This window comes from Oncorhynchus kisutch, linkage group LG12 (genome assembly GCF_002021735.2).
Source record: "Oncorhynchus kisutch isolate 150728-3 linkage group LG12, Okis_V2, whole genome shotgun sequence".
NCBI lineage: Eukaryota > Metazoa > Chordata > Actinopteri > Salmoniformes > Salmonidae > Oncorhynchus > Oncorhynchus kisutch.
In genome coordinates this window covers 48,216,823-48,230,120 of record NC_034185.2, presented here as the reverse complement: position 1 = coordinate 48,230,120, position 13,298 = coordinate 48,216,823, and the positions used below count along the sequence as shown (strand labels likewise).

The window sequence follows — 13,298 nt, the reverse complement described above, 5'->3', positions numbered from 1 at the left end:
TGAAAAGTTTTATAACCCATGACTCTTCACAGGGGTGGGCCACTGATTGAGCAGAGCCCTAACCTTATGAAAACACAATTCTCACATATTAGAAGCTAAAATCACATTTCATCCCATTGCGAATAATTTCATATTCAAACGTTTAAATTGAACAACAATTCCATGTGAATCCGATAACTCTGATGTGTAGACTTTCCACTGTAGTGTTTGTCATCTTATCATTGATGAGAATGTCTCAGATGACAACCAAACTGACATCATATTCATTAAGTACCACTGCATATGTTCATTTGGTCGGATTACCAGAATATAGTTCATTTCCCCCGGACCTTCTGATGTTCCCAGAATCTCTGTTAACCAAGGGGTTTGCAAATGTAACATCAGTAGGGTAGAGAGGAAAAAGGGGGGAAGAGGTATTTGACTGTCATAAACCTATCCCCAGGCCAACAGTCTTCACATTTTTCTGCCTTAAAATTATACGTACAAAGTGATTGAATTAGATGTTTTCCTACCCATCTACACAACCTACTCCACATTTTTAAAGTGAAGAGTTATAGAAAATGTTCCTAATTAATGAAAAATGAAAATATAGTGACACCCAGAGTTAATCCTTGGTGGAAGGACTTTAGGCAGCCATTACAGCTGAGAATCATTTTGAATAAGAAGTTACTAACCTTGCAAAACTCTTAGGGCAAAATACAGTATATCCATTGTTTTTGTCAAAATTGGTCTTTGGGCCAGTAACCCGAAAGGTTGCTGGTTCGAATCCTGAGCCGACTAGGTAAAACATCTATCGATATGCCCTTCAGCACGGTACTTAATTTCTCCTGTAAATCACTCTGGGTAAAAGCGTCTACTAAAATGAAAAATGTAATCCTCAAGCTCAGTCAATTTGGTTGGGAATTATTGATAACAGCCATATTCAAACTTCTCTTATTGTCAAGCATTAAGTCAGGAATGACAACATCTCCAGTCCCTGCCGGTGACAAGCATAGCCATAACATGATGCTGCCACCATTTACTCCACATTACTGGCCTGTATAACACAGTGAACAGGAAGCCTGTGTTACAAAATCCACTCCAAAGGCCACGTAAACAGTGACAACCTGACCCTGGGATAGTTGTATTATTCAGCGGGACAATTACACAAAGGTTAATGCCAAAGACAGACCATAGTGACTTAGTGTTCCTCAGTGGTCTAGTCTCATTAGGTGCAAAAACTTGACTAATGCGGCCCACTTCTTGGAGGCAGGCCACTCGATTTCGTCTCTGCGTTATATTGGCATTGAACATGTCACCCTCCCTAGGAGAGGGGTGACCTTGATAATTTATAGTTAAAACGAGAGGCTGCCTGGATCTTTAACTTAAAGACCCTTGCTTCCTTCGGTCTCAATGTAGACTGATCTGAAGCCATTCTTGTGATTATTGTGACTTTGCCATTGTAATTGTTTGTAAGCTTGTGTAGTCTAAAATGAATTTATGATCGTATGCTATCCATTTGTTGTTTGTATGCTGTTCTTTGTAGGCCATTTTAATATTTGAGAATTAACCAATGATATTAGGCCATTCTTGGCCATGATTACAGACACCTGTGCCTTTTGACACTATATAAACGAGTCATCCCGCAGTGTTTGTGATTATACCCTGACTTGGCTGTCGAAACGTTGGTAATTACATTTTTGCAAGAGTGTGCGGCTCTCTTTTATTTTCTAGTCTCAGTCCTGACATTAAATTTGCTTAGAAATCCACGTTTAAATATTGCTGTCCATCAATGACTCCCAACCAAATTTACTGCGCTTGAGCAATTTTGACTAAAACAAAGGATATATGTTCCCCTGAGAGTTGTGCTGAGTATAATTTTATTCTAAATGATTTACTGCTGATGGCTGTCAATGGTGCTTCCACCAAGTATTTATGAAGACATACACAATCAAGACATGTTATTGGTTTGAGGTTTTTTATTAATTTAGAAACGTTTATATAATTTTCTTTCACATGAGGGTGGTATGAGGGCCCGACGTCCACAGGTGGGGGTTGTGCTTACAGCCCAACACCGTGCAGGACGCTTGGCATTTGCCAGAGAACACCAAGATTGGCAAATTCGCCACTGGCGCCCTGTGCTCTTCACAGATGAAAGCAGGTTCACACTGAGCACATGTGACAGAGTCTGGAGACGCCGTGGAACGTTCTGCTGCCTGGAACATCCTCCAGCATGACCGGTTTGGCAGTGGGTCAGTCATGGTGTGGGGTGGCATTTCTTTGGGGGGCCGCACAGCCCTCCATGTGCTCGCCAGAGGTAGCCTGACTGCCATTAGGTACCGAGATGAGATCCGCAGACCCTTTGTGAGACCATATGCTGGTGCGGTTGGCCCTGGGTTCCTCCTAATGCAAGACAATGCTAGACCTCATGTGGCTGGAGTGTGTCAGCAGTTCCTGCAAGAGGAAGGCTTTGATGCTATGGACTGGCCCGCCCGTTCCCCAGACCTGAATCCAATTGAGCACATCTGGGACTTCATGTCTCGCTCCATCCACCAACTTAGTCTCTTATTGTTGCACCAGACTGTCCAGGAGTTGGCAGATGCTTTAGTCCAGGTCTGGGAGGAGATCCCTCAGGAGACCATCCGCCACCTCATCAGGAGCATGCCCAGGCGTTGTAGGGAGGTCATACAGGCACGTGGAGGCCACACACACTACTGAGCCTCATTTTGACTTGTTTTAAGAACATTACATCAAAGTTGGATCAGCCTGTAGTATGGTTTTCCACTTTAATTTTGAGTGTGACTCCAAATCCAGACCTCCATGGGTTGATAAATTTGATTTCCATTGATAATTTGTGTGATTTTGTTGTCAGCACATTCAACTGTGTAAAGAAAAAAGTATTTAATAAGAATATTTCATTCATTGAGATCTAGGATGTTATTTTAGTGTTCCCTATATTTTTTGGAGCAGTATATTTCAATTGACTTATTTCCTTATATGAACTGTAACTAAGTACAATCTTTAAAATTGTTGCATTTTATATTTTTGCTCAGTACATTAAAATGTTCAACAAAAAAACTTAAACTTTATCAACAGATTTATTTTATTTATTAATTGGGACAACATTTTAACAGAACTGAAGAATGCAAAGTATATTGCTAACTTGTACTAAGAGTAGATTCACAGTATACATTCATAATCTAGCTACAGGTAGAAAAAAGTCAAAGATTAATTGGTTGATTTTATTTTAAAAATTTAGTCATAAAAGATCTTGAGTAAGCTTTGGTTCATTCAGCCATTCTTAGGGGGAAAGAATAGGGTTTTGGGATAAATGCAAAATAGCATCTGAGGTTAACACAGGCTTAGGGGATGTTATACATTTTGATCTGAGATAATATCCAACAGTTAATAGGAACGTTATGAATAGCCTTTTGTGTTTTTTCTGATTACCGAAATGCTTCAAAAAAAATCTGTGACGTTAGCTGATGACGATTAGCTCCTAAGCCTGTGTTTACCACAGACCCTATTTTCAACGTTTATCCCAAAAATATATCAAAACTTCATTCATTTTCCAATAGGGTTTGTTCAACAAACCATGGGAAAAAAATACACATTTACAACTGAGAATCACTGAACACAAAATGTGCTAAATGCATGTCTCATTTGACATGAATTTCACCTCCATCTCAGACCCTTTTCACACTATCGTGCTGACCCAACCTACACTGTGCTGCCCCTGATATTTTCATGTCACATTGTCCTTTCCAGCACGGCCACAGCAACTACACTGGATGCTTAACCAGGCCAGCGCAGTACAGCTCAACTTGACTCAGTGGTGTGAAAGGGGTTTTGGTGTGCTTTCAAATGATTCTTATTGAGTATATGTCACATCGTCCCGGACTGAACACAGCAAAGTAGTTGGATGTCTTCACATCAGTAAAAGTGTAAAGAAGTGACTTTGTATCAACATTATAAAAAGACAGAGTGTATCTGTCACAGTCTAGAAACACTCCCACAATAGTGAGCTCTGCCACAGTTATTGGTGGTTGAGGGTCGGTATTGACATGGAAACCTTTTTCTTTATCATAAGAAAGAATCCAAAATCCATTCTGTGGGGTTAAAGGAACATTACATCTCCTCTCAACATTTTCTCTGGCCACACCAACATACCATGACAGTTTTTCTGTTGATTTATCCTTTACCTTCACTTCCCAGTAGTGTTGTCCTGAACTGAAACTCTCTTTAGAAAACACATGGAGATGCGTTCTAACAGAGGGTTTCTCTGCATCTTTTTCTTTAATGTATTGAGCCCGCTGCTTTCCTTGAGTGACTCTAATAGCAGGGTGCGCAGTCTTTTCATCCAGAATGATGTTCTCTGAGGGAAACAGAAAGACAAGATTTCTTTCATTCACACAATATGATGGGATGGATTGGTAAGGATTTCAGATAATGTGGACCTACAGGTAACTGCCAAAATAAAGGAAACACTTGAGTAAATTATGTTTCAGGTGTCTCTGTTATGGTGTGGGGTGCTTTTTCCTGGCATGGTTTAGGTACACTCAACCCCTTAGAGGGCCAGGTATATGCCAATAACTACACATCCATTTTAGTTATCACCTGAATTTCAATTGTTCCAAAAATGGTATAAATTATAAATGGTTTAATGCACTCCAACATGTCAGCAGACTTAGTTTTATGAACAATGCAAACACTGTAAATTATACAATTTAGAGGGTAATGCATTTCTCCCCTAATATAACTTTACCTTTCAGATGAACTTCTTTACCAGATGCTGTGTGTTCGGTAGGAGTCTTCACTGTGTTTTCTGCCCCTAACAGAGAACATTTTGGTCATTATATTGCAATTCATTATCATACATATTTATTGATACAACATTATGCAAGTTATAATAATAAATCATATACTGTATGTCATGATAGTGAACATTACCTTCAATGGAGTTGTTGGTCTCCGCTGAATGGAAAAAGTGAAGGTCATTGTTAAAAGGTGAATGTGATACTGGGACAGTCAAATCCTATTGTGATTATGCCAAATTATCATCAAATTATTCAATTAAAAGGGTAATATATTTGTTCTCCTATTACTTTACCTTCCAGATGATCTTGTTTTCCAGCTGCTCTCTGTTCGGTAGGTCTCGGCACTTTGTTTTCTGCCCCTAACGGATCATATTTAGGTAATACTGAAATTCATCAGTTTACTACATTATCAAAGGTATATTATATCATATACAGTATATCGTGAGTGAACATTACCTTCAATTAGGTTTTTTGTCTCTGTTGAATGGAAGATATGAAAGTTATTGTAAAAAGGTCAATCCCTATTGAGATATGTGCATATTATGCTTGGTGTCAATGGAATATTTCCTAAAAAAATAAGTTAGTATCAAGTATTAGCATTTCACCGTGAGATCAGAATAAAACAGTTACCTGCCGGCCCCTGTCCTAGCTCAGTTTGATTCGAAACATAGCGACACAATCATGTCAACATGTATTCCATCATGGTTTATGTTGTCATAACTAATCTCACACTTAGTTTATTTATCACACAGATCAGATGAGATACTGTTTCTGCACTTTTAACATGACACATTTTAGAGAGTAAAGAAATGTTTTCCCGTCTTACTTAATACCTTCCAGATTAATTTCAACACCAGCTGCTATCTCTTCTGTATTTGGTATCTGTTCTTTGCTTTCTGCCCATAGCAGAGCACATTTAGGTCATTATCCTGCAATTTACTAATCGTAAATATTTAATTCATACAAAACTAGGCTACTAAATGATTATCAAAGTTATAAAATTACATTATCATGATAGTGAACTATTTGCAATAGTTTTATTTTGCTCTATTGAAAGGAAAAGGTAAAAGTTACTGTAAAAAGGTCAATTGTGGAACAAGTAGAGTCAAATCCTATTGAGATATGTGCATATCATGCTTCGTTTCAATGGAAAGGTTTTCTCAAAAATAAGTTAGTTACATGTATCTTATGAAAGCCTTCACCCAGAGATCAAAATGAAACAATTACCTGCCGCCCTCTGTCCCAGCTCAGCTTGATCTGAAATATAGAGACACATTTGTCTAAATAAAATAAACTCATTGTTTATGTTATGTCATAACTCATATTTCATTCTTTGTTCATTTATCAGATGAAATACACTACCGGAATGGTTTCTGGACTTTTGGGACGAAGACCACATGGACCCTAAAAGAGAAATTAAAATATTATTGTTTAAATAATTTATGGACAAAATCTTTTATGACACATTTCTCTATGGGGTCATTATTACTGATATAACTTGCTCTTATCATTAAATCACAAACACTAATATGACTGAAATCCAGATACCTCTTCGTTTGCACAGGATGACAGAGCACAGAGCACAGATGATGACCAGAGACAGGATCAACAGGACCAGAGTCACAATGAAGGCCTCTTTGGAGACTCCTGCACACAGAGACTCAACTTGGATCAAAAGCTCTCAAGACATGATATCATCAGAACATCATCACAGTGAGAAAAAAAATTGTAGACACCTCTTCAACATGTTCATCCTCCTCTAAACTAGTGTCTGTGGGATGGGGAGAGAGGGATCTGATCGTTGGTAGGATGTTTGTGTAGGAGACTAACTCACCAGGTACAGCTGTAGGAGCTGTGTTCATATGTGGCAGAATTCTGCCCTCTCTCTTCGCCTCCTCAGACAGAGAGACTGTACAGGCGAGCCAATCGGAGTATGAGGGAGTGTACAGCAGCCAACTACTGACACTCACCAAGCCATGGGGATCTGATACAGAAAGATATGGAGGGGAAATCTGAATATTCACATTGACTTTGTTGGGTTCTAAATATCAGAGTAAGAAAATGACGGACTCTATGAAAGCTCCAACCATGTTTATTCACCCAAAGGATCGAACAACTGAACAGACAAAAACATATTTCCACCAGTGGTAATATATATATATACCCCAATTTGGGTGGAGTCTCCTCCTTCTCGCATTACACTTTTATTGCTAGGCAGGAAGTTAAGGGATAAGGGCAATAAACTGTTCCTTCTCCCTTAATGTGACCTGACCTCGACCCCCTCCTCACTAATCCTCAGCTCTCCACCATTATCAGTGCCTGCCAACATGTGATTGTCTTCCCTGCACTCAGTACATTCCAAGCTTAACTACATCCACCATTTTGGAGAGACAGGTAGCCTAGTGGTTAGAGCATTGGACCAGTAACCGAAAGGTTGTTAGATCAAATCCCTGTCATTCTGCCCCTGAACAAGGCAGTTACCCCACTGATCCTAGGCCGTCATTGTAAATAAGAATTTATTATTAACTGACTTGCCTAGTAAAATAAAATACATTCCTCCATTAACTACCATTAACTTCTGGTGGAGACCCTAGACTACGGCACCCCTCACTTCTCTCGCATGATTACTAATATTCAAAGTTTAGAAATTCTAAACCATTAACTTACAAAGTAGTGTAACTGAAAGTACACCACAACCGAGGTAAGATTTATTTTTTTTGCCCTTTTTCTCCCCAAATTCATGGTATCCAATTGTTTGAGTAGCTACTATCTTGTCTCATCGCTACAACTCCCGTACGGGCTCGGGAGAGACGAAGGTTGAAAGGTTGAAAGTCATGCGTCCTCTGATACACAACCCAACCACTGCTTCTTAACACAGCGCGCATCCAACCCGGAAGCCAGCCGCACCAATGTGTCAGAGGAAACACCGTGCACCTGGCAACCTTGGTTAGCAAGCACTGCGCCCGGCCCGCCACAGGAGTCTCTGGTGCGGCCAAGCACTCCCTAACCCGGACGACACTAGGCCAATTGTGCGTCGCCCCACTGACCTCCCGGTCGCAGCCGGTTACGACAGAGCCTGGGCGCGAACCCAGAGTCTCTGACACAGCTGGCACTGCAGTACAGCGCCCTTAACCACAGCGCCACCCGGGAGGCTCAAGGTAAGATTTTTAACCCAAACCACAGTTACTATAACATTTGTGTCAGCAGAGCAAAGACAATGTGAGGAAGTACCAAAATGTAATTACCAGAGGTGTTGAGTACTTCTTGTTCATTTCTGATCTCTGTCCCCTCTTTGTTTCTCCAGGTGAGTTTAGGTTGAGGTGACCATCCCTCTGATGAACAGGTAACGTTCACCTGACCTCCTCCTCCTCTTGCTTCAGCTACAGAGAGAACTGGTTCACTACCTGTTACTAATGGACAGATAAAAGGGGCCACAACTTTTAGGACACAGATTGAATGACAGAATAATTTGGAAGAATGCAAGATAAACAAAGCAAAGAAAGAAATGTCCTCACACTGTCAACTGCCTTTTTTTTCAGCAAACCTAACATGTGTACATATTTGAATGAACATAACAAGATTCAACAACTGAGACATAAACTGAACAATTTACACAGACATGTGACTAACAGAAATTGAATAATGTGTCCCTGAACAAAGGGGGAGTCAAAATCAAAAGTCACAGCCAGTGTCTGGTTTGGCCACCAGCTGCATTAAGTGTTGCAGTGTATCACCTCCTCATGGACTGCACTAGATTTGCCAGTTCTTGCTGTGAGATGTTACCCCACTCTTCCACCAAGGCACCTGCAAGATCCCTGACATTTCTGGGGGGAATGGCCCTAGCTCTGACCCTCCGATCCAACAGGTCCCAGACGTGCTCAATGGGATTGAGATCCGGGCTCTTTGCTGGCCATGGCAGAGCACTGACATTCCTGTCTTGCAGGAAATCATGCACAGAACGAGCAGTATGGCTGGTGGCATTGTCATGGTGGAGGGTCATGTCAGGATTAGCCTGCAGTGAGGGTACCACATGAAGGAGGATGTCTTCCATGTAATGCACAGCGTTGAAATTGCCTGCAATGACAACAAGCTCAGTCCAATGATGCTGTGACACATCGCCCCAGACCATGACGGACCCTCCACCTCCAAATCGATCCCGCTCCAGAGTACAGGCCTCGGTGTAACGCTCATTCCTTCGACGATAAATGCAAATCCGACCATCACCCCTGCTGAGACAAAACCGCGACTCGCCAGTGAAGAGCACATTTTGCCAGTCCTGTCTGGTCCAGTGACGGTGGGTTTGTGCCCATAGGTGACGTTGTTGCCAGTGATGTCTGGTCAGGACCTGCCCTTACAACAGGCCTACAAGCCCTCAGTCCAGCCTCTCTCAGCCTATTGCGGACAGTCTGGGCACTGATGGAGGGATTGTGCGTTCCTGGTGTAACTCGGGCAGTTGTTGTTGCCATCCTGTACCTGTCCCGCAGGTGTGATGTTTGGATGTACCGATCCAGTGCAGGTGTTGTTACACGTGGTCTGCCACTGCGAGGACGATCAGTTGTCTGTCCTGTCTCCCTGTAGCGCTGTCTTAGGCATCTCACAGTACAGACATTGCAATTTATTGCCCTGGCCACATCTGCAGTCCTCATGCCTCCTTGCAGCATGCCTAAGGCACGTTCACGCAGATGAGCAGGGACCCTGGGCATCTTTCTTTTGGTGTTTTTCAGTCAGTAGAAAGGCCTCTTTAGTGTCCTAAATTTCCATAACTGTGACCTTAATTGCCTACCACCTGTAAGCTGTTAGTGTCTTAACGACCGTTCCACAGGTGCATGTTCATTAATAGTTTATGGTTCATTGAACAAGCATAGGAAACAGTGTTTTAACCGTTCACAATGAAGATCTGTGAAGTTATTTGGATTTTTAAGAATTATCTTTGAAAGACAGGGTCCTGAAAAAAGGGACGTTTCCTTTTTTGCTGAGTTAATGTATTTTACAATTTAATGTTAAACAGTTCCTCACTCTGAAAGTAGTCTTTGGGCCAGGAGAAACAGTATTCCATGGTTTGGTTTTGTTTTAAACGGCCACGACAAACTTCACCTAACTTTAGCCACCGCTAGCTAACATTCAATAGGACTGATAGTGGCATCCATGACATTTTCTAAATCAACTTTCAATTATTTAGTTCAAAGTTACTTAAAGGTGGTTTGCCCATTTATTTATTTATTTTTACATTACATGGATGCCCCTATCGCTTCTATAGATTTTTTAAGGGGCTGTATAAGGCTAAAGACAGCTGAAGTTTGTAGTGGCTGTACCCCTAATGCAATTGTAAACGGGTGGGTATAATTTGTGGAACGTTCCAACAGGAATCTGTTCCAAACACTTCGTAAATAACAAGGTTGCCAACAAACAACGCATACAAAGTTGTATAACTGCAGAATAAGATACCGGGTAGGGAGTGGGCAATTTTATAATATTTTTCACTCACCACGTTTATTCCGAAAAATGTCTGTCCTCACTCTGGTAGCCTATAGACAAACATTAAGAATAAGCTACGTGGTGAGTTGATGCCTATTCTGCAGCTAGTTAGCTAGGTGAATTGATCATGCTACTTTGTATGCATTTGTTGGCATCCTTGTTATTTACCAAGTTTTTGGAACAGATTCCTGTTGGAATGTTCCACAAATTAAACCCACCCATTGTAAACTGAGAGGTGGCAAATGTAAATGCCATTTTTGTTTTTACTCTGTGGTACCAAAGACTGCAGGGCCTGTATTCATAAAGTGTCTTATAGAATGAGTGCTGATCTAGGATCAGGTGCTTCGGGGGTGACCCCACAATACACAGTTTCACCATCAATTTGAGACATAATCCTTACCATTCACTGTGAGGAAGACACTGGCCTTTTCATACCACTGTTTACTAGTGACTTGGCACACATACTCCCCCCTGTCTTCCAGTGTGACCCTCTCCAGTGTCAGGGACACATTCCCTCTCTCCATCCCCCCAGTTAGAGACACCCGGCCCCTGTACCGGGGGTCCACAGGGGCCTCCTGGATCTTGTGATCTTTGTACCATAAGGCAGGACTGTGAAAGTTACTGGAACGGTACCAGCGCACCTCCAATAGCTCAGCATTGAAGAAAGGTGAGAGTTCACAGAGTAGAGAGACAGAGGAGCCAGACAGGGTCGAGGTTGGACCATCAGGGACAGTTAAGGTGAACGTCTCCTGGGCTGGAGAAGGAGAGACGGGGGAGAAAGAGGGAGAGAAAGAGATGGTGACTGATTTGTGCTAGACTCCCAGGGCCAGTATCCTGGACACAGATTAAGCATAGTCCGTGTCCAGGATCTTCATTGAAATGATCTCCATTGAAAGTTATGTAATTAACAGTGTAAACATTCTCACCAGGTTGAGCTGCTCTGATGGGAACTGTGAGAGCAGACAGTATCAGCACCCTCAGACACAACCCTGCATAAAAGATAAAGGACATCAGAATGAGATTATCATGCTTTAGGTGTGCGGTAGCCTGAGAGAGAGAAACATTGTAGGTACATACAAAGTATCAAAATACTTGACCAATAAAGTTACAAAAATTGTCATAATGATTATGCCCATGTTGACTCCAATGCTTCCCACAGTTGTGTCAAGTTAGCTGTATGTCCTTCGGGTGGTGGACCATTCTTCATACATACAGGAAACGGTTGAGCGTGAAAAACCCAGCAGTGTTGCAGTTCTTGACACACTTAAACCGGTGCACCTGGCACCTACTACCATACCCCGTTCAAAGGCACCTAAAATATTTTGTCTTGCCCATTCACCCTCTGAACGGCACACATACACAATCCACGTCTCAATTGTCTCAAGGTGTAAATATCATTCTTTAACCCATCTCCTCCACTTCATCTACACTGATTGAAGTGAGTTTAACAAGTGACTTCAATAAAATATCATAACTTTCACCTGGATTCACTTGGTCAGTCTATCATGAAAAGAGCACATGTTCCTAATGTTTTGTACACTCATGGTCAAATCAGATCCCACCTTTTCTCTCAGAAGTGTAGCTATTGGGTTCATTGGCAACCAGGTGAAGGAGAATGGATGGAGCCTGTGAGGCTGAACTTCAGACATTGGTTTTATCTTTTTACTACTGCTACAGTATATTGATTAAATAGCTACACTAGCACCAGCAGCCATTTGAGAAAAGTACACAGTAGTCATTTTAACTGGGTTTAATGGATGAATATAGAATACATGCCTAATAGTAACTGGCATAATACAACATTACTAGAAATAATACATTGAGAATAAATCTAACAAAATGTCTATTACTATGAAAGGAAAACAATAAATCCAAGGGGCAAGTCACAAAGTAACCTTTCTTATAGATGCAATAGACTAAAACAAGTGAGGAGTTGCGGGGGAGGGGGGAGGGGAGTGAAGAAGCAGAACCTTTTTCAATTAAGAGGTAACTGATAACCTTTCATTTAAATGTTAACTAATCTTCTTACTGGAGAAGTCATAGAAAATGCATTTGTACCTAAGTGCATGGTGCCTCGATTTCCAACGGTCGTAAACATCAAATGTATCCTCACTTTAGGGATCCTCCGATGATCCTATAGATTCATGACCATCCAACATACATCCCGTGCATTTAAATTCTACCGTAAAATGAGAATGCAAATCGAATAGTTAGTAAGCGCGAAAGTCATTTGTCTTGCCCACTCCTTATATATTTCATTGTGCTTTCACTTTCCCGTTTCTTGCAGTAACATGGGTTAATGGTTGACAAAAGGTGACTTTGACACTACGCATCTCAGAAGATTGCTATACCATATTGATGTGATTCCGGAAATGTTAAACCCTTCTCCAGGTGTTGTGAGATCTAATAATATGTGTAGCGAGACTCCGAAAAAGAATACCTGGAAAGCCATCCAATCGACATGTCCACAATTCATGTAACCACAGGGGAAATAAATCATTGGGGTGTGCCCCATCAAATAATCCCTATACCTGAATACCAAAGAGATTATGAAAAAATACACACCAGTGCAGAACCCTCTAAATAAATAGACAGATCTGCTCACCTGCCATTAAGCCTCATTCAGCCAATAACAACACACCACCTTATGAATATTCAGTTATTCTTTGCATCAACAGCCACGCCCCTTTCAGCAGGAGAAAGGAAGTTGCTTTTTCTAGTAATAATAGCATTCCCCTTGATTTTTGTTTTCTATTACATTTTGATACTTAAACCTATGGAACGCAAATGCATTCTGCAACAAGAACATTGTAGCTATGTACCTTGTTGTGCACCTAGCTAGATAACGTTAGCCAGCAAGCCTGTTTCACACCGAATTCAAATCTGTCAGCAAACAGCTAACACTACTTAATGTAGCTAGGTAGCTTCCTTGCTAAGTAATTAGCTATGACATACGCAGTGATGAACAAAATCATTGCAATTACAGTTAGGTCACCCGCTAACCAGTTTTGTTTCTATTCATTTGAC

The 13,298-nt window shown here is 41.2% G+C and overlaps 1 protein-coding gene across 1 annotated transcript; it reads right to left on the bottom strand.

Annotated features, from left to right (window-relative positions):
* Positions 1-3,064: 3,064 nt before the first annotated feature.
* LOC109901095 (butyrophilin subfamily 3 member A1) lies at positions 3,065-12,824 on the bottom strand. The gene is made up of 13 exons (XM_020497120.2): positions 12,330-12,824; positions 11,198-11,260; positions 10,672-11,025; positions 8,042-8,206; positions 6,631-6,780; positions 6,345-6,443; positions 6,159-6,200; positions 6,024-6,053; positions 5,253-5,273; positions 5,090-5,155; positions 4,930-4,953; positions 4,745-4,810; positions 3,065-4,354 (listed from the first exon to the last, which is right to left on the bottom strand). The coding sequence occupies exons 1-13, from the start codon at positions 12,367-12,369 to the stop codon at positions 3,840-3,842; spliced, it is 1,635 nt and encodes a 544-aa protein (XP_020352709.1). The 5' UTR covers positions 12,370-12,824; the 3' UTR covers positions 3,065-3,839.
* Positions 12,825-13,298: the final 474 nt, after the last annotated feature.

Coding starts and splice junctions, on each gene's coding strand:
- LOC109901095 (XM_020497120.2), bottom strand. CDS start 12,369: ATGTTTACGACCGTTGGAAATCGAGGCACCATGCACTTAG. Junction 6,444..6,630: donor AGCTCCTACAGCTGTACCTG/GTGAGTTAGTCT, acceptor CTCTGTGTGCAG/GAGTCTCCAAAGAGGCCTTC. Junction 4,811..4,929: donor GACCAACAACTCCATTGAAG/GTAATGTTCACT, acceptor GTTCTCTGTTAG/GGGCAGAAAACACAGTGAAG.